The sequence below is a fragment of the Aythya fuligula genome, chromosome 7 (genome assembly GCF_009819795.1).
Source record: "Aythya fuligula isolate bAytFul2 chromosome 7, bAytFul2.pri, whole genome shotgun sequence".
Classification (NCBI taxonomy): Eukaryota; Metazoa; Chordata; class Aves; order Anseriformes; family Anatidae; genus Aythya; species Aythya fuligula.
The window spans coordinates 11,826,827-11,848,563 of NC_045565.1; the positions used below are offsets into that span (position 1 = coordinate 11,826,827).

Genomic DNA, 21,737 nt, shown 5'->3' on the forward strand with positions numbered 1-21,737 from the left:
AACTTAGTGCAGGTGCACCTCCCTAAGTAGAAGGGACACCATTACTGTTTTATCATTATCGTGGGGCATCCGTGATGAATATTAAAGGTGCTTTGAAGGTCTGCATGTTTCACTTCACTGCTTTAGAGGCTGAAATCATCTCTTGAGTTATGATAGGTGTAGAAGTGAATGTATGTGCAAAATTACTTTGTACCAACACACTAGAGCACTTTACTATGCAGTAATCTTCCTTTATTTATTGTTATTGTTCCCTTTATTTTGCATTTATTTGACATTTGACTTTGCAAAGCTCAGACTTCTGGCATCTACATCTTTGAATGCTGAAGGACTGCCTGTATCTATACACTGCTTTAGTATCAAATAAATGCCGATTTTTTGGTACTATAATGTAACAGATTTTATAAGCACTGTTTGGGATTGTTTGGGAAATTAACTACTATAGATTGTTATGTTTTGTGTTGCTGCTGCTCTGGGATTGCTAAATTACTTCTGTGTAGAAATTCTTTTTAGAAAATAGAGTTTGTAGGGACTGGCTACAGCATCAGCCAACCTTAAATTCATATATTGTCTCCTTCCATACATTAAAGCAGACAATTTTTATACTCATGAAAACAGAAGGAATTCTCTTAATTCTTATTGGAAAAGATGATCAATATAATCACAGTTTACCCTGTAAATTAATATAAATCAGATTTAATAACTACCTCCTGTCTGAAAAAGATGGTGAAAGCTATTCTTATTTCTTGTTTCTCCTTTGAGTCGTGACAGTTTAGATTAACCTTATCAATGACATTGGAAACTATCAAAGTGTATGGAACAACATATCAGAATTGTTGGGATTATGGAACAACATATCAGAATTGTTGGGATTAAAAAAAAAGTATTTATTTTGAAATTAATATATAGTCACCATTAGCGAGAAACATTTGCTGAGCTTTTTAATGGTAGAAAAAGAATTTGGAAATTGGTGCTACAGGGGAGCACATGGTTTTGGTTTTTGCTGCAGAGGAACAGGCATGAAAGTGAATTTCAAACAGTTGTGTTAAGTGCCCAGACTCTGCTCCTTGCTCTGGCTGAAGGGAGCGTGCCGTATTCCGCAGCAGTAGCTGATCATTTTCCTGGCTGCACGACCTTATTTTTTCTGGCAGGCACCACGGCTCACATGCCCAGGGCTCCACCTCTCATTTTCAATTGCGGTGGGATAGGGGACCAGAATAACCAGTAATGGCATTGCGGAGCACAGCAGTACTGAATTCTGCATTGGTTTATTTCTGAAGACTCTGAGGTACCTTTGCTACATGGCTTCTTTCCAATGACACCAGGAAGGGCTTTAGGCAATCTTCTAAAAAGGGAGGACAATTTTGTCACGAATCTGTTGACTACAAAGCAGCTGTGAAACAAGGTCCAAGCAGCTGAATTCTGTACCTAGAATGGAAAACAGATTAGGAAAGACTTTGACTAGAAGACATAACGCTCTATATTGTGCAAAACATAAAAAAAAAAAAATAAAATAAAATAAAAATCCCCCTATCTCTGGTATTGCAGACCAGAAACTCATTAAAACTATGAAGTAATATATTTAAAATCAGTCCTATTAAAGTACCTTTTAAAATGTAGAATTCGCTCTCTAGGATGCAAAAAGAAACATTAGACTATTCTATATACGAGGCAATATTGGTTGCATTTAGAATAAAACAGGATATATTAAAATAAGATATAAGCCACACAATCTTTCATGAGCACTCCTTGTCTCAGAAGATAACTGTAAATTATCAAGGTCTTTTGGTTATCTGGTTGGGTTTCTTTTTGTATTTAAGAATCTCATGTACCAAAGCTTAAGTTGCTGAGATAAGTATTAAATATCTACAGTAAATACAGTATCTTTAGAGAGGGAATTATTTGGGCTTCCTTATTCTGAGATGTTTCATGTTTTATTCAGAATATTCAGTATATCAGTATGTAATATGCTTTACTGAATAATCTGTTGTACGCTCTGTTCCTGTTCTGCAGACAAAGGAAAACAACAAACCACAGCCTTCCCTACAAAATAAAAACCGTAGAGAAGTACAGTATGGACATGATCATCTATGTTGACAAATAAGCAAACAGCTCAGTACAGAAGAGTTGTTCATTTCTTTGTACAATAGACAGGATCAGAGACAAAGACACTTCTCATGTGCTCACTTGTCTGTACCATGCTGGCCCATTTTTAACAATAACTATCTACACCAACCTTTTTTTTTTATTATTTTTTTCTTTTTTCTTTTTTGGCAAGTGTTAGCTACAGGCTTGTCTGTAACTGCCACAAAACCTTTCCCTTCCTCAGAGTCCAAACTCCAGCCAACTGACAAGTTACTTTCGTTTCCCTTGTTACTGTTACCTCTCATTGTTGCGCATACATCATTAAAATGTTTTTAAGTGCAAGGTTTTTGGTATTCATAAACTACTCCTTTAGTTGTTTGAATCTTTCACTCAGTCTTGCCCGTGACACATAAGGAAATGCTGCTTAATTGCTGGGAGGAAAGTGAGATTGTTGTGTGCTTCCCCTTGTAACGTAGGTTACAGGGCAAATATGCAAGGTGCACTATTATACCTGCTCCCTCTGGTCCCGTGATCCATGTTCAAATCTTGTATGACAAGGTCTTTAACCGTACTCTTGAATCCTTTTATAAAGAAAGATATGTGCTATTCACATTAGTGCATTTTAAGGTCTAATCTTGCAACCAGCAGTTTTTACATATTCCCTTGTATGTATATGATTATCATTTGAAATGGTCACTCTTAAAAGTAATCTCTAATTTAAGGCCTAGCTTTTCAAACCATTTATTTCAAATTTCATAATTTCAGTAAATCATAATGGAGACTCAGTTAAGCAACTCAAAATAACTGGATGAACAATTTCTATGTGATTAAAAAATTGTCTTTGATGACAACTCATCACAAACCAATTTGCTTACTTCATCTTTGTGGACATAAAAACGGCAATAAATATCTTTCAGTATAAATAAAAACATTCCTGGTATTTTTTTATTTTTATTTATTTATTTATTTATTTTAACAAAACCCTATATCATCTGTTTTTTGCTCAGTATTTAATTGTCACAATTCCTCTTTTAACAAATATTCCTGGAAGAGCAACAGTGGGTGAGATTTCCAGTTGTCTTTTTTTTTTTTTTTTTTTAATGAAATCCTTATAATTCACATAAACTCATTACATTTTTGTTCACTATGTGTGGACCAGGCCCCTGTTCGGAAAGCCTTCCTGCCACAGGAAAACCATTTAGGTGTTGAATGGCTTTCTGACTCAGGCTAGAATCTCTCTCTCAATTATTTATACCTGTAGCAGAAGATTCATTCTTGTCTACTGCTGTCAAATCAATCACTGACACTCCTGACAGAAAAAACAAAACAAAACAAAACAAAAACACTCTGGGAAACAGGGGACTCTGCTTGTATCGTGCTGGCTGTTTTTTGAAGCTGTGGCGCACAGCTATACACATGGGTAGGGAGGGTAGGTGTCTCCTGCATCTGAACCAGGCTGGATGTGGTTCATCTCTCTGACTCAGAAAGTTTATTTTGGTGTTTCTGAACCTTCTTTTTGTTGTTGGGGATTCGATAAAATTAAAACCCCAGATGTTTCTGGCTAGCTATAATTGTGCATTTAGAGAGCATCATGTAAACATATGGGTTAAATGTGAGCACCCAGCATCAGGTGTGCCAAGGGCTTTTAATAGCTGTTAGCTGCAACCCCCTAGAAGCCAGGATAATTGTCTGTTTTCATAACATCACAGCTCTGGATGTATACAATCACCAACCCTGCTATGCTAATTAGCTACTAACCCTATCTTAACATCAATGGGTACCTGTAAATTAACTTTTCAGTTCAGGTCAGGAGGATGCTTTTTACGTGAAGCTCCTTACAGTCTCCAGATACCACACCACAGTTCCCTTCACAGAGCAATCCACGGCAAGCTAGGTTGTCTGCTGGCCAAAACATGAAGTTAAAACTAAACAGTATTTACTACACCCCAACAACTGGCACATTTTCACTCTGTAAGACTGCATTTCATTGTATCTGAAGTAAAGCACGCACTCAACTTCAGATTGCTTCTGTTGCAGTGTGTGCATGATCTGCCGGGTGTAGGGGTAGATGGAGAGGGGGGACATGTGGCTGGGCTGGTGACTTGCAGTTTCCTGGTCCTACCATGCATCTGCACCGGGCCAGTGGGACAGAGGGCTTCTTCCTCTTCCACCCCATGAGGAGCTTCTCAGTTCACAAGCTTAGAGAAGGTCAGGGAACCCATCCTGCAGGACACGACTGAAAGCAGGTGTCTCCATCTTCTCCCCAGCACAAATCCTTTTGTCCCTGCAGGCTGCAGCATATGGAAACCTCTCCCATAGGCAAACACATTTTCCTCCCCAGATCAGATCAAGTGGTAAGGGAATAGTGGGGTGAAAGCAGAGAAGAAAAGGGAGAGACCACACGTGTGCTCCTTGCACTTTTCTGTTGACCCCTTGTCCAAAAGACAGTGCCAGCATGGTATACAGAAATTCACACCTACTCTTAGAATCAGTGTTGTGAGTGATTAAAGTCATATGTCCCTACAGTGCTCAATAATAAACTATTTTACAAATATAAATCTAAAACTAGGTCTCTAGATGTGTTAGTTTACATTTTCTTCCATCCTCCACTTACACAAGATTACTGAATATGCAAAAACCTTGTCCCACTACAAAGGACATGTTTTCCAGCAGGGCAGCACTATTTCCCATCTGAGAAATGCCAACGCATTTCTGAAGATAAGAAATAATCGTAAGGTCTCTTAATAACCATCTCTTGCAGACAGGGATAAGAAAATGACTTTTTTTTTTTTTTCCCCACAAGTCTCTAACGTTTTGCTTTACTTGTATGTCAACTTGGAAACAGAAGAGGAAATTCACACAAAATACTTGCCTGAAGTAACTTTACATGGGGACTTGTGCAGATACAGGGCTGACTGGACCGGCCCCATACCTACAACCTAGGTGGCAGCAGTGATTGCTGTTACCTTTATGCCCCACTCACATTTTAAAACATTGCATCTATGTGCAGACATATTCAGTAATTCCAACCATGCAACCAGTGGTTCTTTCCCATATATCAATATAATGATGAAATAAGCATCTTAGATTGATAGATTTTGCATCAAAATTTGTCCATCGGCTACACTTTCTCCATTAAAATAAGCAGAGGTTTATCAGGGACATAATTGGACATGACTGAGATCAAAGCTGAGTGTTTTTTGAAAACACAATCTATTTTTATTTTTAGGAGCAAACAAAACTACCAAACACCTACACAAAAATGACTATTTATTCAAAATATGCATACTGCTTGCTATCAGTGTAATGGTTTGAACCTCAAACTTCTGTGCTTAGTTGAATAAGTGGAAGGATTTTTTTATTGTGGCAAGTTAAAAATAGACTTAAATCACTTATCTAGTATGTTAATGCACTTTTGCTTATATCACAGCAAGGATATAGTCACTCTCATTCTGATACCTAATGATATCGTTTTGTCACTGGTTTCAAAAATTACTATTTTTTTCACTACCTTGGAGATGAATGCACTTTTCTTGTATTCTCTTTTCTAACAGGGAAACTTTGATGGTTAATTCTTGACACGTCAAATGCAACTGCACTACTTTGGAATTGTACATATCATTTTCGATTGGCCTGTAATGCAAATGAAAAAGCTTCCAGATGAGGTGAAGTTGGGTTATATAAAATGTACCTCGTTAGCACCTAAGTAAGGAACTAATTATTTCAGATAAGCTTAAGGGGAAGTGTACTTGTCTGTAGTGAGCTGGGCAGAGTGATTATACTTAATTTCAGAACATTATCAGTAAAATGAACTTTCATAGTAGCTCCAAAGAATGTTTTTAGCAAGAAATTTGTTGCATTAAGATATCATACAATCCTTTATAAAACCAGGTGAAATCAAGAAACACACCATGAAAAGACCTATTAATCTTCTCAAAATGTATTAAGAATATATCTATCTTAACTGGAAGACACAGGTTGCTGTCCCACAGGATTAAAAATGGAAACAAAAGCAAAACGCAGGTTACATTAACAATTTGTCTTTACTGAAAAACTTTATAAATACTGAAAAATATTTCATTCACTTTCACTTCTGGGTATACATAGAGGTATAGTTGTGCTTACTTGCCTTCTAGTTTATAGTGTAGTACCTACTTTAAAAACTGCTTCTAGATAGAGGAGTTACAGTATTGTGCTAGGGATGGGTAAATCCGCGTTACTGCTTTGTTCATTTTTTTTGATAATCCTTTCATATTTTTGCAAGCACCTACTGGGTTATTTGATTTTAGATTGGCAACTATTCATGAATAATTTATTCATGAACTTCAGAGGGGTACTTACAAAGCTAGAAGCAACAGACTTGAACAGCTGACCACTTAGATTTTCTAATTATTATTTTAAATACTTTTATACCTCTTTAGAGTTTTTTTGTTTGTTTGTTTGTTCCTCACCCCTCTGCCCACCCCACCCCCCTCCAAAAAAAAAAAAAAAAAAAAGATAACTTAAGCAGAAAAGGTCAAACCATTCGTATCATTATGGACAATCTGCACCTTTCTTATGGGGATCACTACCTAGTGCTACCTAGGATTTGGTGCTGCTAAAATTCATCTTATTTGTTTTACCGTACAACTGTAGGTGTAGCTGCAGTGAGAGATAAAGGGCTTTTAGGTAGGCCTATTTTTGACACAGCATTTCACAATCATAAGTAATTTTAATTTTCTAAAAAAAAATTCCATAGAAATACCCTTTTAAAATATATTGTGAGGCTTGTATTATTCATATAAGATTATATATAAAATCAAGACATAGAAATTTGCTTTTGTTATTTATTTTTGAGAACTACTAAAAAGGGCCATTTTAGTGTACAATAGAGACACATTTTGCATGGGAACTCGTAGATAAAACCAAATAATGGCAATATTATGTATTCAATTCATAGATTTTTAAAATCTCTATTATATTAAACAGGCATATGTCTGCACATTAAAATATGCAAGCTCACAGTAGATTTTCTGAGAACCATACCCCTGGAAAAGTTTGTAGAATTAATGTTAAAGTAATCTCATGCTGCTAAAATTTTCTTGTGCTGACTACCAGGGCACATGAGATTCACCCTCTCCTCCACCTGTCACAACATGAAGCAAAGGCCAGGTAAATCACTTAAGCTCTGTTGGTATTTAGAAAAGGCTGGCAGAAACTTCCAGAAATATTCCCTCCAACCTGTAAATTTAGTCACTTGTTTCCTATAAGTTCACATTCCTCAGGGCAGCCAAGTGCCAAAGCATTTCTGGCAATGATGGAAATAATGGTCTGCATATCACTTTTTTCCCCATGTAGGAAGTATATTTACTCTCACGTAACTGGGAACTGAAACAAGATTGTCACCATTCTGACTATAGAAAACACAGAAACAGGAACATTTTAAGGGAAATTTTTACAAAACAATCATTCTGAACCATGTATGTATTTCATATGCAGAATCTGTCAGGTGACATAGGTGGCAGTAATTATTAGTGAACCTTTTCATGGGAATTAATGGTGAAACAACTGTGGCTTATGCTGGAAGTCTAAAATAAAATACGCCATACGCTGTGCATTCACTGGTTATTTCAGTCGCTCTGTCTCACTCACCTACCGTAGAGCAATGTAGCTTCATATCTCCCAGTTGAATACTGTTGCTGGAAATAGCTGATAAAAATAAATTTAATTTAAGGAAGAATTAAAAAAAAATATATCTTAGTGCCTTGATTGCTTATGACCAATAAAGAATGCCCATTTGCAGACGTAAAACACCAAAAAAAAATGACAAAAAAAGTTACCAGAAATGCCATTTTTTTTTCCATAATCTCTCAAGAAAAAACAAAAAAACAAACAAACAAAAAAAAAAAAGCCCATATAACGGGCTTGTCAGTGCCATTTATTTTACAAGTATTCATTCTGACAGTGTTCTGAGTTGTGTTGTGCCACTGAAGACCACCATTACATCACAAGTGAACCCCTTTTGTATATATAGCTGTATCAGCTGTATGCAAGCATTACACAACACGGTAATTGTTGGTACAAAGAAAAACTCACTCTGCTTAGTGCTTATCTGATGCAAGGACAGAACAGAAGATCATATCTAAAAGTGAAGTTCTCTAAATTTTAACACAGCACTTTATATCCCACTTTTTGTAACACGAAAATCTGGTTTTGGCAGTCTGACTCTTGTTTCTGAAATCACAAACTTTAATGGAAACAAAGTTGGTACACAAAACAACATCTGAAAACAGCTAAATTGGATTCTAAGTGACAGGAGTAAGCTTTGGTAGGATTGGATTATTTAGAATAACCATCACAACGTTAACAATGAGTCACTCGGGATTTACATCCCAACATTTGTAGCAAACAAAAGTTATCTTTAACCATATTAGATTACAAATAAAGACGAAAGTAGTGCTGATCATTTACTCTTCCACATAGAACACATGACCCATAGGCAGATAAGTTTCCTAAATATCAAGTCAGTGTTGTAAGAACATTTTTGTATTTCACTGTAACAAATTCAGATGACAATTCCTTCGTATGGGTTCATTAAGAGTACTGGACCACTTTTGTTGTGCAAGTGTTGCTTACTCGTAACTTTCAAGATAATAGCTTTATTTGGAACTATGTCATGGCAGTGTCCTGTGCATGGCAGTGCATCCAATTTTGAGCTGAGAGGAGGGCTCCAACCCACTGAACGTGACTGCAAACAAAATCTCTACTTTAATTCAATCTAAGAAAACCTGTACAGTCCAAATTGGACTCATAAAAGGAACTATGATTGTACAAGACTGTACGTTTTAGCATTAAGATGTGTATGATGGAAAGTAAACTGTCAGATGAACACTCTTGATTGCCATCAGTCTATAGAGCATATCTCGTATCAAATTTATCTCCATTGTGCTAAAGGTAAGAGCAGTTAAAACTAATAAAACAAACTCTCTTCTCATTAAGACAATACGATACATTTTACAAGACTTCAAATGTTGAATTTCAAGTCCTCTATTGAGTTACTAAATGTTTGCTTCCAAACCAAGATACAGGCTTCATTAGTGCCAACATCATTGTAACACTTCTCATCTGATAGCAAGCTCAGTAGTTTGGGAGCGTTATTTCCCCCTCGCTTCCATATATTTGTGCTTCCTGCTTAGATCAAGTGGTCATATGCTAACAGCCATTATAAAAGTAGCAGTTCAAGTACGTTTTCCCATCCAAGAAAGCTGTAGAGTACAGGATGGTTAATCTAAAAACAGTGAGAACGAACTGCAGAGCCATTTGCAGTAACAAGTTGCCAAACGGAACCATATGCAAGTGGCAATCTAAAAAGAAGTACTGAAACTACAACTCTTATCCAGCCTGATATGCTTTCTGAAAGGGGAAATCACCAATTTTAGCCTTCAGCATGAATAACACACTTCAGAAACTACTAATAAAAGAGTTTGCCAATCTAAAAGTTGTTGGTTGTACAAAGAACGAGCCAATGGACTTTCCATTCTTTGCATGTTTTTTCCCCTCATGAGTCCATTACCTTTCGCAAAGAAAATTTTAGCTATCAAACTTGTCCATAAATTTTGCCGCTGAGTGTGAAACCATCCAGTTAGCATATACACTATCATTTGCATATCTTGAAAACACAGAGTTAGTGCCATCGAATCTTGTGAGTGGAACGGGGCTCTCCTCAGGCCAGTTCGGGTATGACATGCCTAAAAATGAAAACAGATAATTTTTTCTGCACTGAAGAACCATAACTTCACGTGCAGACAGTAAGGCCCTTGGCAAAACTCCCTTCAATATTTCAAGCCAGTCCACTGGATTTTGTCCCAAATAATTAATATAAATGACGTTTCACAATTCCTGAAGCATAAATTCAGATGTAGGCAAAATTCTGAAAAAAATAAAGTGCTTTCTTGATAAAAAAAAAAAAGTGCGCACGCACGTGCATAATAAAAGCTAATAATTTCTCTTTTGATAAGCCTCCAGCTTTCCATTATTTTATTTTTTAATGTTCTTATAGCAATGCATTGGTTTGCAAGAGGAAGTTCTTGCTGTACTGAAAGTGCTCCAAGAATTAATAAACCTATTTGGGACAGGATCCAAAGTTCATTTCAATCACTGAGAGTTATTTCCACTTTCTTAAATAGGTGTATTTCACCCTTGCCTTGAATTGGTTTTGGGGGACACTCTCATACCCTCACCAGGGATCCCCTGCTTAATTTTATAAAATCCAGGAGCACAACTGTGCAAAGTCCAACAAAGTCCTGAGCACTCTTGCATTGATTCAGCATTTAAGCATGTATTTAAAGCATGTAATTATTTGCATCAAATCCAGTGATGTTTCTCAGTTGAGGCACAGGGGATCACCAAATTGGAAACAGAGTGCTTAGCACCATGCCAAACCAGCTGTGCAAGGAGTCAACTACACCAGGGTCAAGATTTTCAAAAACAGAAATCTTTTGTTGCTTATCATATATTCAGCATCTGCCATCAACCTCAGTGGCAGCTTTTCCTGCTACTGCATTCTTTTTACAATCTGTCCACTGAGCGCCCCAAAGTGAACGTGGGTTGGGGGAACCTATTAAAAAAAATATAGCTAGGGTGTAGATAAAAGTAGACCTAAAGCCAGGTATTAATGGCAACTTTTAAGCTACAAGACCCAACTTTTCAGAAGTCATACTACTTGAAGAATGAAAAAAAATATCTATAATGTTAATAATGTCTAAAAACATGTAAAATATTTAATCAGGAGACAAAATATAGGAGTTTTGGCAAGAACCGTTTTTACTGTCCATCTCACCATCACAATATGAAAGCATATGTTCTTTTTAAAAACACTTGCTACATCATTCAATCAGGATTTAGTACTGACATTTTTGTAATAAATCAAAGGACGTGAAAACAGCTGAGTACTTTCAAAATGCCTGTTGTTAAGTCACTTTTCAAAGGGCTTTACATGTTGATTTATCCTGTATATAATACTTATATACAGTATTTCTACCTTCTGTATATGATAGTCTGATTTCATTCACATTATATAGACATCTCAGCTTACAGATCCAGAATGCATTAACAGCAGCTGAAATTTAGAAATCCATCTCAATAAAATAAAAATGTTGCAAATGGGTCCTATCATTTAGCTGTGGTAAAAATAATTAAAAAAACATCTATTAAAAGAAGTCTATTGCTTAAATTAGAGGTGCAGATTCTAACATACTTTAAATGCTCCTAGTCCCCCCCCAACAGGATAGTTGAATTACATACTCATAAGCATTTTGTATTTCCCCTGAGAATACTTCCCTGATCTTTTTTTTTTTAATTTTGTTTTACTGTATGATATCTAGTCATTTTACTTATTTTCACATCCTTTTGAAAGCGTTTATTTTAAACACAGCTGCAAAATGACTAAAGGATGTTCTTGATGCAAACTTTGACATTTACCAAAAGAAAAAACAAACAAACAAACAAAAAAATCCAAAAGAAGCTTCCAAGCAAATTTTGATTGGCTTCATTCAGACAAGAAACACTGCAATGGGGTTACAGAGTCTGAGAACAGTGCAGAAGAAAAATCATTTTTTGTGTTGCTAGAATCTAGTAAATGCATGTGAAATTCTACCATAGAGTTTGTTTTCAATCCATGTGGAAGGGAGGGTTCGAGGGAGGGGAGCATTATTACAGTCCACGAGAGGTGTCTCCTCTTCTGAGAGCCCATCATCATAAAGTAAGGAATCAGAAGGGGTGGAAGCCGCAAGATCTAAGTAGTCCTAAGAAGTGAACACACAAAAAGCTGGGTTAAAGTACATAGGAGTGTGTCTGGTTGGGTATTAAGGCTAAACATGCATCTGGTTTCTTTGAATCAAGCAACTACAAACCTCACTGCATTTGTCTTTGGATTGTACTTCTAGCACCAGGCTAGGCTCTCCTACTCTGAAGCACCTTTGGAAATGACTGATTTGCCAGCACACTAGACATGCTATGTACATATTAATACTTCCTTTACTTAATTCTGTGTATCAGTAAAACAACCAAGAAGTTGGTTGTACCAGCTGACTTGTTTGACCTTCAGTTTCTGTTATGCCCAGTATCTGTGTATGCTTCATACATATATGCTTGAACGAGAAGGTATTCAGATCTCCTCATCTTTGTACACAAGGTAAACACTATCAAGTTCCCAACTGTCCTAAGAGTCAGTGCATTCACTCTGTTTCTCATTTGAATCTATGGCCTACACCCCAAACCCATCACATAACTAGCAGATTTTAAAAAGAAGTGTGTATGTGCAGGTAGGTGTATATATATATGCATCTTCTACACATGTGCAACTTGGACTTATTTTCAGACCTCAGCATCCATTTTTCCACAAAAGTCTCTACAGGGTTATAATGGTTTTAAAGTAACTCTGAATGGTGAAATCATACAGCTTTCATATCTCTGTTGCTATCACCATATTATTAAATCAGATTCACAGAAATACTGAACTCTTAGTTCTAGGGTTTTTACTCAGGGTTATTCATCCAGCAGTGCAATTTAGGAGTAATCTTTTACAGCAATTTGTTTGTTCACTGAGGAAGCTAGACAAACTAAGGATAAGTCATCTTCTACACAGGTTTGAAATCAAAGCCACTACGTGAGGTAATATTGCTTTCAAAAATTGGGATGCATTTGGAAGAAACTGATTAAATGCTTTAAAACTTTTGAAGAGTAATGGTTTTTAAAGAAAAAAAAACATACCATAAATTCTGTATATTCAGACTCTCATGATTAGAAAAAAAAGAGTTATGCTTGCTCACACTTACCCTACTCTTCACCATCATTTTCTCTAGTTCCTTGCTGATCTCAGCAAATGTTGGTCTTTTATCTGGTTCTTGCTTCCAACAGCGCAACATCAAGTTGTACCTGTGATTCCCCCCAGGTGGAAAAAAAGTATATGTAAGAAGTGGGTCAAATTTCTGTTCAAATAATTTATAGCACTCAAGTTCAACCACACCCTGAAGGCCACAATTTACATCTTTTTTTTTTTTTTTTGGTCATGTTTGCTGTTAAACATTCCCCTGAATTAATGACCGACATTCACAAGAATGGGCTTTTATTTTCCTGAGCCTTTATGAGTTGAAATGATGATGCACTTTGCTGTCCTTGTAGGACTGCAGTCGAAGGTTTCATTATTTCTCAAAGAACCACCTCATGTAGGCAGCATGCCAGATTTCTAAGTGATTTTTTTTTTTTTAAAATTTGCCAACAACTTTAAAGAAATTTGTGTATCATCACTGATGTGCGTCTCACAACTTGGAAAACTGCTGTTATGTCAGAGAGTTAAACTTTGCTGCTTATGCATACCTTTGGAGAGAAGATTGGCTTTGCTGTACACAAGAGACTGAAAATAATCCTTACTGTTCTTGCAGAAACACCCCCCTTAAATGTTTACCATCTTCATTTATTTAAATACTGAAAAGTTTCTGTAAACTTTGCTTTGAAGTGAAGTCTTGAGGAAATACTATACCTAAGACAACTTGTATAAACTGATGTTCTTTGACTGCTTTTTATTATTATTTCTTTATTTCCACACCAAACTCTATAGAAGGCAAGTTAAAAGGGAACAGAATTAGTTTTACAGTCAACTGACTATTGGACATATGCTAACTTCTGGACATGTAACTCCCAAACCCTGCGTGCCATTTTTGTTATTCTTCTAGCTCAAGTATTTTCAAGACTAACAGATCTACACCATCACAAAACTGTTCTAACTGAGGAAACAGTTGACTGCAAGAGCTACAGAAAGCTCTTGAAGAACACTGCATTTTCTGCCTCCTCCTAGATTTCTTTTTTACTTGACTGTACGAAGTAGAGAATACAATTGAAGAAAATAGTCCCCAAAGTGAGCTCACAAAGACTGTCAGTAAAATATTCAAAGGAAACAAACAAAAAAAAATCTAAACTAGTCAGAAAACCATGATATGGCTTGAATGGAAACTTAGACACTGTCAAGCTAGCCTAACATAAGAAGCATCAACGCTGTAACACATGTTGAAGGCATAAGGTCTTATTCCCTTCCGAGATGGAACAAACAAAATAATTAGATTATTTTCTGGAGGATATTTACCAGTGAAACTTGTAAACTTCTACCCTGTTCTAGGTTGAGAAGTTCTTAATGTTTTTCTCCATATGCAATATTAAAAAAAAGATAGTTATATTATTTCTACTGTATTTTCTTTTTCATGTGGCCAAAGCATATCCTTCATATTAAAAATCAGTTAAGGTAGACACCATAATGATAACTTTCTGGTAACTTTCTTAAAAACAAAAAACAAACAAACAAACAAAAAAAACAACACAGACAGACCATGACCAGATTTGCAGGCTGAACATAAAATTATGCTTTATCTCCAAGTGCTATGTGAAGAACCAATGAGAGGAGGTATATCACACAGAATTTTAATAAATCAATCAATAAAATATGAATTATCTCCAAACAGAAATTGTAATGGGCTTATCAGGTCACAGAAAAATTATGTAAAGACTTCCAGGTCAGGATACCTTTTCTCCCATGTAATGCCAGGACATTCAGATAATTAATACCAACAACTGTGGATGGAATGTTTTCATTATTTGCTGAAAAGTACTCAAATGTTTTCCTGAATATTTTAGCTAGCACTGATTTATGAAAATCTCCTTCTTACCTCAAAAGTTTTGAATATTCAAACTGATTTCATTGATTGGCAAGTGTTACTGAATAGGCCAGATATTTGGGATGTAGCTGCAAACATTGAGTTGGTAATTCCTTTCCTGTGCTTTACTGTTCATTAATTTCATTACATTCTTTTGAGTACTCCACATTTTGATTATACTTCTGAGATATACAGAAGAACCATTTATGGGGTATTTATTCAAACCTTTATATATATATATGTGTGTGTGTGTGTGTGTGTGTATGTATACATACACACATATATATAAAATTTAAGAGATGTTTAATGAATCTAATCAAATCAAGAAGTACTTACATTTCTTCACTGCAGTTTTCTGGTCTCTCCATTCTATAGCCTGTTTTTAGGAGGTTAAAGAGTCTTTCAGGAGCAATACCTGGGTAGGGATTGCCTCCCAAAGTTACAATCTCCCACAGCAGAACTCCAAATGACCATCTGAAAAAAAAAAAAAAAAAAGAAAAAAGAAAACGAGCTTTTATATACAGTAGTAGGTTTCACGAGCTTGGTGTGGCTTTCACCCAACAGATCTCTTTCTAGTGTTTTAAGAAACCAACCAAATTCAAAATGTTGCTGAGCCAGAGGTGCCACGCAGGGTCATTGTTGTCACCATTTGTAATGAATGTCACCATTCATTACAAAGATTAGGAACCAAGGAAGTAGAAATAAGGGCTGTCCCTCTTTTATCCTTTGACAAAAGCTGTGTCCTGGGAAGTCCCATCTTCAGCAGAAAGTCCTCCCTACACATGGTGTCCCAGCTCAAAGGTTGGTTCTTGTTCCGTGTAGTGCTCCTGGAGATGCTTTTTTCTATTGGCTATCCCCTAATTAGCACTTACAGTCCTAATCACACGACTGTCTAAATTTACAGAAGCTGGCTTAACCAGTTACCAAACTGAAGACAGTTTGCTGTCCTCACTGTGAGGTTGTTTTTCTTTATATGTGCCATGAGTTTATTTCAGTCACAAGCAACACCTTTGATGTCAGCTGCTATGTTTGGCCCATTCACTCATTTAGGACTTAATTTACTACTTGGAGATAATGAAAGAAGAGGAAATAATCTATTGTGGAAATAGCAAATGACTAAAATGTAGTTTAACAGAACAGAAAACAGAAGAAGCTGTTTTCCAAAAATGAACAGAAAAAAGAATGACTTAAACTCATTTTATTGATGAACTCAAAGAAAGAATTTTTTTTTTTAGTGGATTGGAAATATTTAGATAAAGTTAGTCCATCTTGGAGGGCAAACTATGAGAAAAGAGGCATAAGTATTTTTTCTTCCCTTAGTGGAAGCCTTATTCTATATACAAAGAAGCTACAAATTACTGGGAATCTGCTCGACTGGGAGAACTTGCCAAAATTTAGATGTTCAAAATGAAGGAAGCCAGCCAACACTGTCTGTTTCACTAAAAGGGGACACTCAATTGGATGCATCTGGAAGCAAAATTGCATACAATTTATGACAAACGTTAGCTTTTGTAGTCTCATTGGGTAATTTCTCTGAAAACTGCACTTTCAAGAAAATTTTGGGAAAGGTTATACATTTAATGGCAAAACAAGGAAAACGTCTAATTCCGTTTGAAAATTCCATCTCAAAATTTTAGGAGCAGAACTCACTTTTTTGTGAGAGGACTACAGTCCAACTGTACTGCTCACATGTTGAAGAAAAATGGTAACCCAAAAAGTACAGCAAAGAGAGGCAGAAAATCCAAACTACCAGTTTCACGCAGTCCTGAATAGTTATGCTGCAGCTATTCTCCTTGATGCCATTCATTGAATTAATTTTTAATCACTCTGCACGTTCTTGAAAGCTAATGAATATTTATAACATTTTAATATACTTTATTAATATACCACCTCATACCCTTTTTAAAGTCAATTATACTCTAGCATCAGGTTGTAATACTGTCCATGATTAATTCAAAATAAACTCTAGCGTGGCAGGTTTTATTTTTAAAATCCATCTCCTCTGCTTAAGAGGAATTTTTCAGAATGTGGAAGGTGGAATCACACGACTAATTTCTTAATTAGCTCATGTTGTTTTTTGTAAATGGGCACACTAGAACAGAATGCTGTAGAATGCTGCAATGTTTTCAAATTGTTATACTAATTGAGCAGTATGGGAGGATAAATGTGGTATGAAAGTTTTCCCGCTGCACTGTTTATCAGTGAATAAAAATGTGATCAGAAAAAGCTGGAAAAGAGAAAAAATAATAATGTGAACAGGAAGACAGTAAGCTAGCTTTCCACTGATGTCACCAACCTCTGAATCAAAAAGGGATTTTGTGAATGCTGGCAAGTGGTAGTGCTATTAAGCACTGCTAACCACTAACTACATAGAAAGGCTTTAAAAGGAAAAAGCTGGAAAACAAATACGGAGTATGAGAAAAAATAGCATACTGCAATGGCTGTTGAATTTATTAACATATGTTCACCTCAGATATAATTGCATCACCACAAAGAATAAGGAATATTATAAAATAATCTTTGCATTGAGTGTGATTATCTAAAACTAAAATCAGTGCTGCAAAGAAGTAATTTATTTATCAGTTTGCTATGCTGTTGGAACGCCAGTCATGGAAACTTGTACTGGAGATGATTTTCTTTGCAGTTCTGTGTCTCTCTCAGAAGGGAATTTGCTAAATTAGGTGCTGCTATAAAATAGTCTTGGATTACTGACATGTATAATGCCATGAATAATGAAGGTGACCTCACCAGTGAGTCAAGTCTGTGTGCAAGTGTGGCAGCTACGTAGACCTTTGGTTTAGTTGCACTGAAGAGGAATTACAAGGCACAATGCATGCTCTGTTAAGAATACCCAGCACATCTCCAAGAAAGCTGCTACATCTGCATAGCAGTGCACAAAGGTAATATCTGGGAAGATCTGGGAAGTTGTCCAGCTACACAGCATCACTAGGCTGCCCTGGGCTCTGAGCTAGCCTGTTTGAGACCAGGCGGGCATCAACTGCAGAATTGTTGTATCACGTGTATGAGGGAGGTGCTCCTGAGCTTAATCACAGCCCATCAGGAAAACAAACAGGGAGAGTTGGGTGGTGAGGCATTGGAACAGGCTGCCCATAGAAGCTGTGGATGCCCCATCCCTGGAAGTGTTCAAGGTCATGTTGGATGGGGCTCTGAGTAACCTGGTCTGGTGAGAGGTGCCCCTGCCCATGGCAGAGGTGTAGGAACTGGAAAAACTTTAATGTCTCATCCAACACAAACCATTCTGAGATTCTATGAATCGATCAATGGCAGTGGATCCAGGAGATCAGTCAACAGTCCACAAAAGGGCAGTTACATGGCAACACAATCTCTTTCTGGCCCTAAACCATAATGCAAATTGGAGAAAACGGAAAAAAAAAAATAACGTATGCTTGGAATTTTTAAAAAGAATTTTTTAATTGTCTGGGAAAGGTCACTGTGAAGAAGCAGGTCAGCACAATCGATACTCTGAGGAGGAAAAAAAGAAATGGGGGGTTGGACCCGATGATCTTTCGAGGTCCCTTCCAACCCCTACAGTTCTGTGATTCTGTGAAATCCAGAAAGAGCTGCAGACAGGCCTTAGTAAAATTTATGTTCTTCTGAGAATTGCACCTACTTTTTTCTTACTCCAAATGAAACAAACAAACAAAAGAAATATTTTGCTAATTCATTTTATAGGGAATTTCCAAGTTAAGAAAAATAATTCATTTCACTAGCACTGTTCTGACCTGCAGAGAGAAGAGTAAAAACTGAATAAAATTATTTTTAAAAGTAAATATCAAAACGTTCTGAAGTGAAATGCCCTTGAGATCAGTATGTTTTATGCCATTTGAGTTTAATGAAAATATTGCTTTAGTCAGATTCTCTTTTAAGGGGTGTTTGGAAGGTATCCAAAATGCCACCTGGCAGAAGATCAGGCATAAGTACTGCTGCTTTTGCAATCCCTTAGAATTTCTTTGGCTTAAATAAATAATACTTGGTTTTACAGTGTCTGCCTGGTGACTAGCCACAACCACTATTCATCCCAGAGAGAAAGGAATGTGAAAGTATATGTTCCTGAGTTAACTGTATAGAAACACTCTTCTGCTGGGCTCCTTCCTCATCAGGCAGTAAAAAACAGCTTTGCTGTGGTAGTTTTGCAACCTACTCATCACATCACAAGTAGAAGCACATCTTCAGAAACTTAGTTTCCCTAACGCTGCAGACAAGCTTGCATCCTGGCACTGGAACCAGACTGTTCCCCTAAGGTGTGAGCTGGCTGTCATTAAAATTAATTGGACATAAAAATTAATTATGTCATCGATTGCAATAGGAGTGAATTCAGACATAACATCACTCCTTTCTTCCCACTCTATCCTGTATCTGCTGGCAGGTGTTATGGACAAGTGATGAACGAGAACTGAGCGCTTTGGTTACAATCATTATCATTAGCAAAGGTTAATGATTTTTGTCTAGATCTTCAAAGGCCATCACCTCACATTTACAGATCCAACCCTTGTTGATTTCAACAGGAATTATGTACCTAAATAGCTCTCAAAATTTTTCCCTCAGATTTAATTCAAGAGCAAAAAAATCAGATATTAGTGCCAGAAAATTGTGCCATCCAGGTTGTGTTCTTTACATCTCTGTCTAAGTGTAACAGCTTTGACTACTACATAGACTATTTTATTTCCTCCTTTATCACCTTAAGCAAATGCATAAAGTGTAAAGAAAGCCAGAATCGAAACTTACACATCGCTTTGTGTTGTATAGATATGATCAAATAGGGATTCTATGGCCATCCATTTAACAGGTATCCGACCCTAGGAGGGGGGGGGGGAAAAAAAAAAAAAAGGCAATTACTGGTCAGAAAATTAAGCTTCCAAGTGGAAAAAACAACTTTTTTTTTTTTCAGTAACAGATACTCTATTCATATTTTAATATATTCCAATGGACTGAATGATTTAGCATTTAATAGGAAAAAGTGAAGAGAATAATTGTAAGAATTTTTTTTAAATGACTGAATTTCATGTTCATTCCTTCCAAACACTTCAGTAATCTAATTAAGTACAATACTACTTTTTATTTTTTCCCCATATTGTTATCAGCTTGAGCCAGATAAACTCAACTATCCTCTAATAAAATTTCATCCAAAAACATATGGTTTTCAACCGTGAATGTTTTTCTTCTAACAGAAAATACTCCATTGCTTTTAGGAAATGGACAAATGCAGAAATGATGGGAAATGATGATTAAAGAAGAAACCTTTGGTTTCAGAACCATTGCTGGACAATCATAGTCAATTATAGGGTACTAAATTGGGTCTGCAAGTTGCTATTTTCCTTTGTTAGGGACTCACTGTTGAAATCTGAGACATATCCATGCCACTCGGCTTTGAAAAATTTCATAAATGTTTCATAACCTTAGCAATATCAATAACATTAATAAGCCATATATTCTCCTTATTCTCATGAAATTCATATATACATAACAACTGTTTCAGTAAGTTTTAAACATATCCCTTTTCCTTGCTCTCGATAACTCATCTTTTCCCCTTTTCACTATGCAAGAAGACAGATGTTCTGTTAAACTCTATGGTGACAAGTGTATTTGAAGTAAAGAGCAAATATCCATTCAGTACATCAACACCCTACCAAATAAAATGGAACTGCATTTATGTAAATGCATCATTCGTAAAACACCAAGCAACTGGTATGTAAAACACATGCATCATAATACAGCTAATGCATATGGCAAAGACCTTTTTATGTATGATCATGTCTTCCAAAAAGTCTTTTTCTTTCCAACTTATTTTACCTTATAGAACACATTCACACAAACAGCACTACTGGCCTAAAAACAAACAAACACCGAAAGCTAAACTTAAAATTCACAATATTTACACAAATATTTTCGTAAAATTTTAAGTTTAAAAAATATAGGTATATTTACAAATGAGGAGAATGAAGAGAGGAACTAACAGTGACTTAAATATGATAATTTTTACATATATTACTGTCCTGCTAGTTAGGCTTATCATTTTGTTTCATCTTCATTTGTTGTTCTTTTAAATTTAAGAGAATTATTCGTAGTTAATTGTTGTCATTATTTATAAAATTAGCTATTATCTTTTTCTTCTGTGCTTAGGTCCTGCAGTATAAATTCTCTCTCTTGATTAGGCAATAACTCTCACAACTCTTTTTAACATTCACTCTACCTTGCTCCTCTTGACATATGAATCTTCTTCATACACATCACGGGATAGGCCAAAATCAGAAATCTTCATTTTGCGCCCTTCTGCCACCAGTACATTTCTGGCTGCTAAATCACGATGAACAAGCTTTTGAAAGAAACCAACAATAGTGTTTATGCTTCTTGTGGAGGAACAGACTGCTACATATCCATCTGTCACAAGGACATGCTCAGATCACTATTACGTGCTCTACCTTCATTTCCGCAAGGTACTGCATTCCTCGAGATATCTGCCATGCAAATGATATCAGATCTCCCATTGTTAAGGCTCTCTCATCAGGGTTATCCAAATAACTTGAATTTCTGTTACCATCACTACCCACATAGCTTGGTCCCACTTTTCGACTTTCCCTGAGAAAACTGCGCAAGGAGCCATATTTAGCGTATTCCACAATTAAATACAGAGGGCCTGAAAGAAGCACACACATCGATAAGCTTGCAATTAACAGATAACAGTTTTTGATTTTTTTCAAAACAGTCTCTTCTAATCAACATGTTGTTTTCAATAGTTAGTGGTTCCAGAAACCTTTCTTCTTCACATAGAAGGCACTGAGTCAGCCACAGAATTTTTTTCTAGCTTACATCCTCTATGCAAAGTGAGTGAGTTTCAGCCTAAATCAAAGCTAAATTCAGGCTCTAGCCTATTCTCTCACCTGGATAATTTGAGACTGAAAAAATACAACCTTCTTAAAAATCAGACCTGTGAAACAGCCTGAGTTAGAGAAG

The 21,737-nt window shown here is 36.2% G+C and overlaps 1 protein-coding gene across 1 annotated transcript in view; it reads right to left on the reverse strand.

Annotated features, from left to right (window-relative positions):
• Positions 1-7,978: 7,978 nt before the first annotated feature.
• The window catches only part of RET (ret proto-oncogene), a 90,080-nt gene continuing 76,321 nt past the window's right edge, over positions 7,979-21,737 (reverse strand). Inside the window, exons 15-21 of the mRNA XM_032191143.1 lie at positions 21,206-21,420; positions 20,977-21,099; positions 19,512-19,582; positions 15,102-15,239; positions 12,897-12,996; positions 11,717-11,864; positions 7,979-9,809 (exon numbers count right to left, since the gene is read on the reverse strand). Of these exons, the coding sequence (XP_032047034.1) occupies positions 9,652-9,809; positions 11,717-11,864; positions 12,897-12,996; positions 15,102-15,239; positions 19,512-19,582; positions 20,977-21,099; positions 21,206-21,420 (953 nt within the window). The 3' untranslated portion in view covers positions 7,979-9,651. The remainder of the gene's footprint in view (positions 9,810-11,716; positions 11,865-12,896; positions 12,997-15,101; positions 15,240-19,511; positions 19,583-20,976; positions 21,100-21,205; positions 21,421-21,737) is intronic.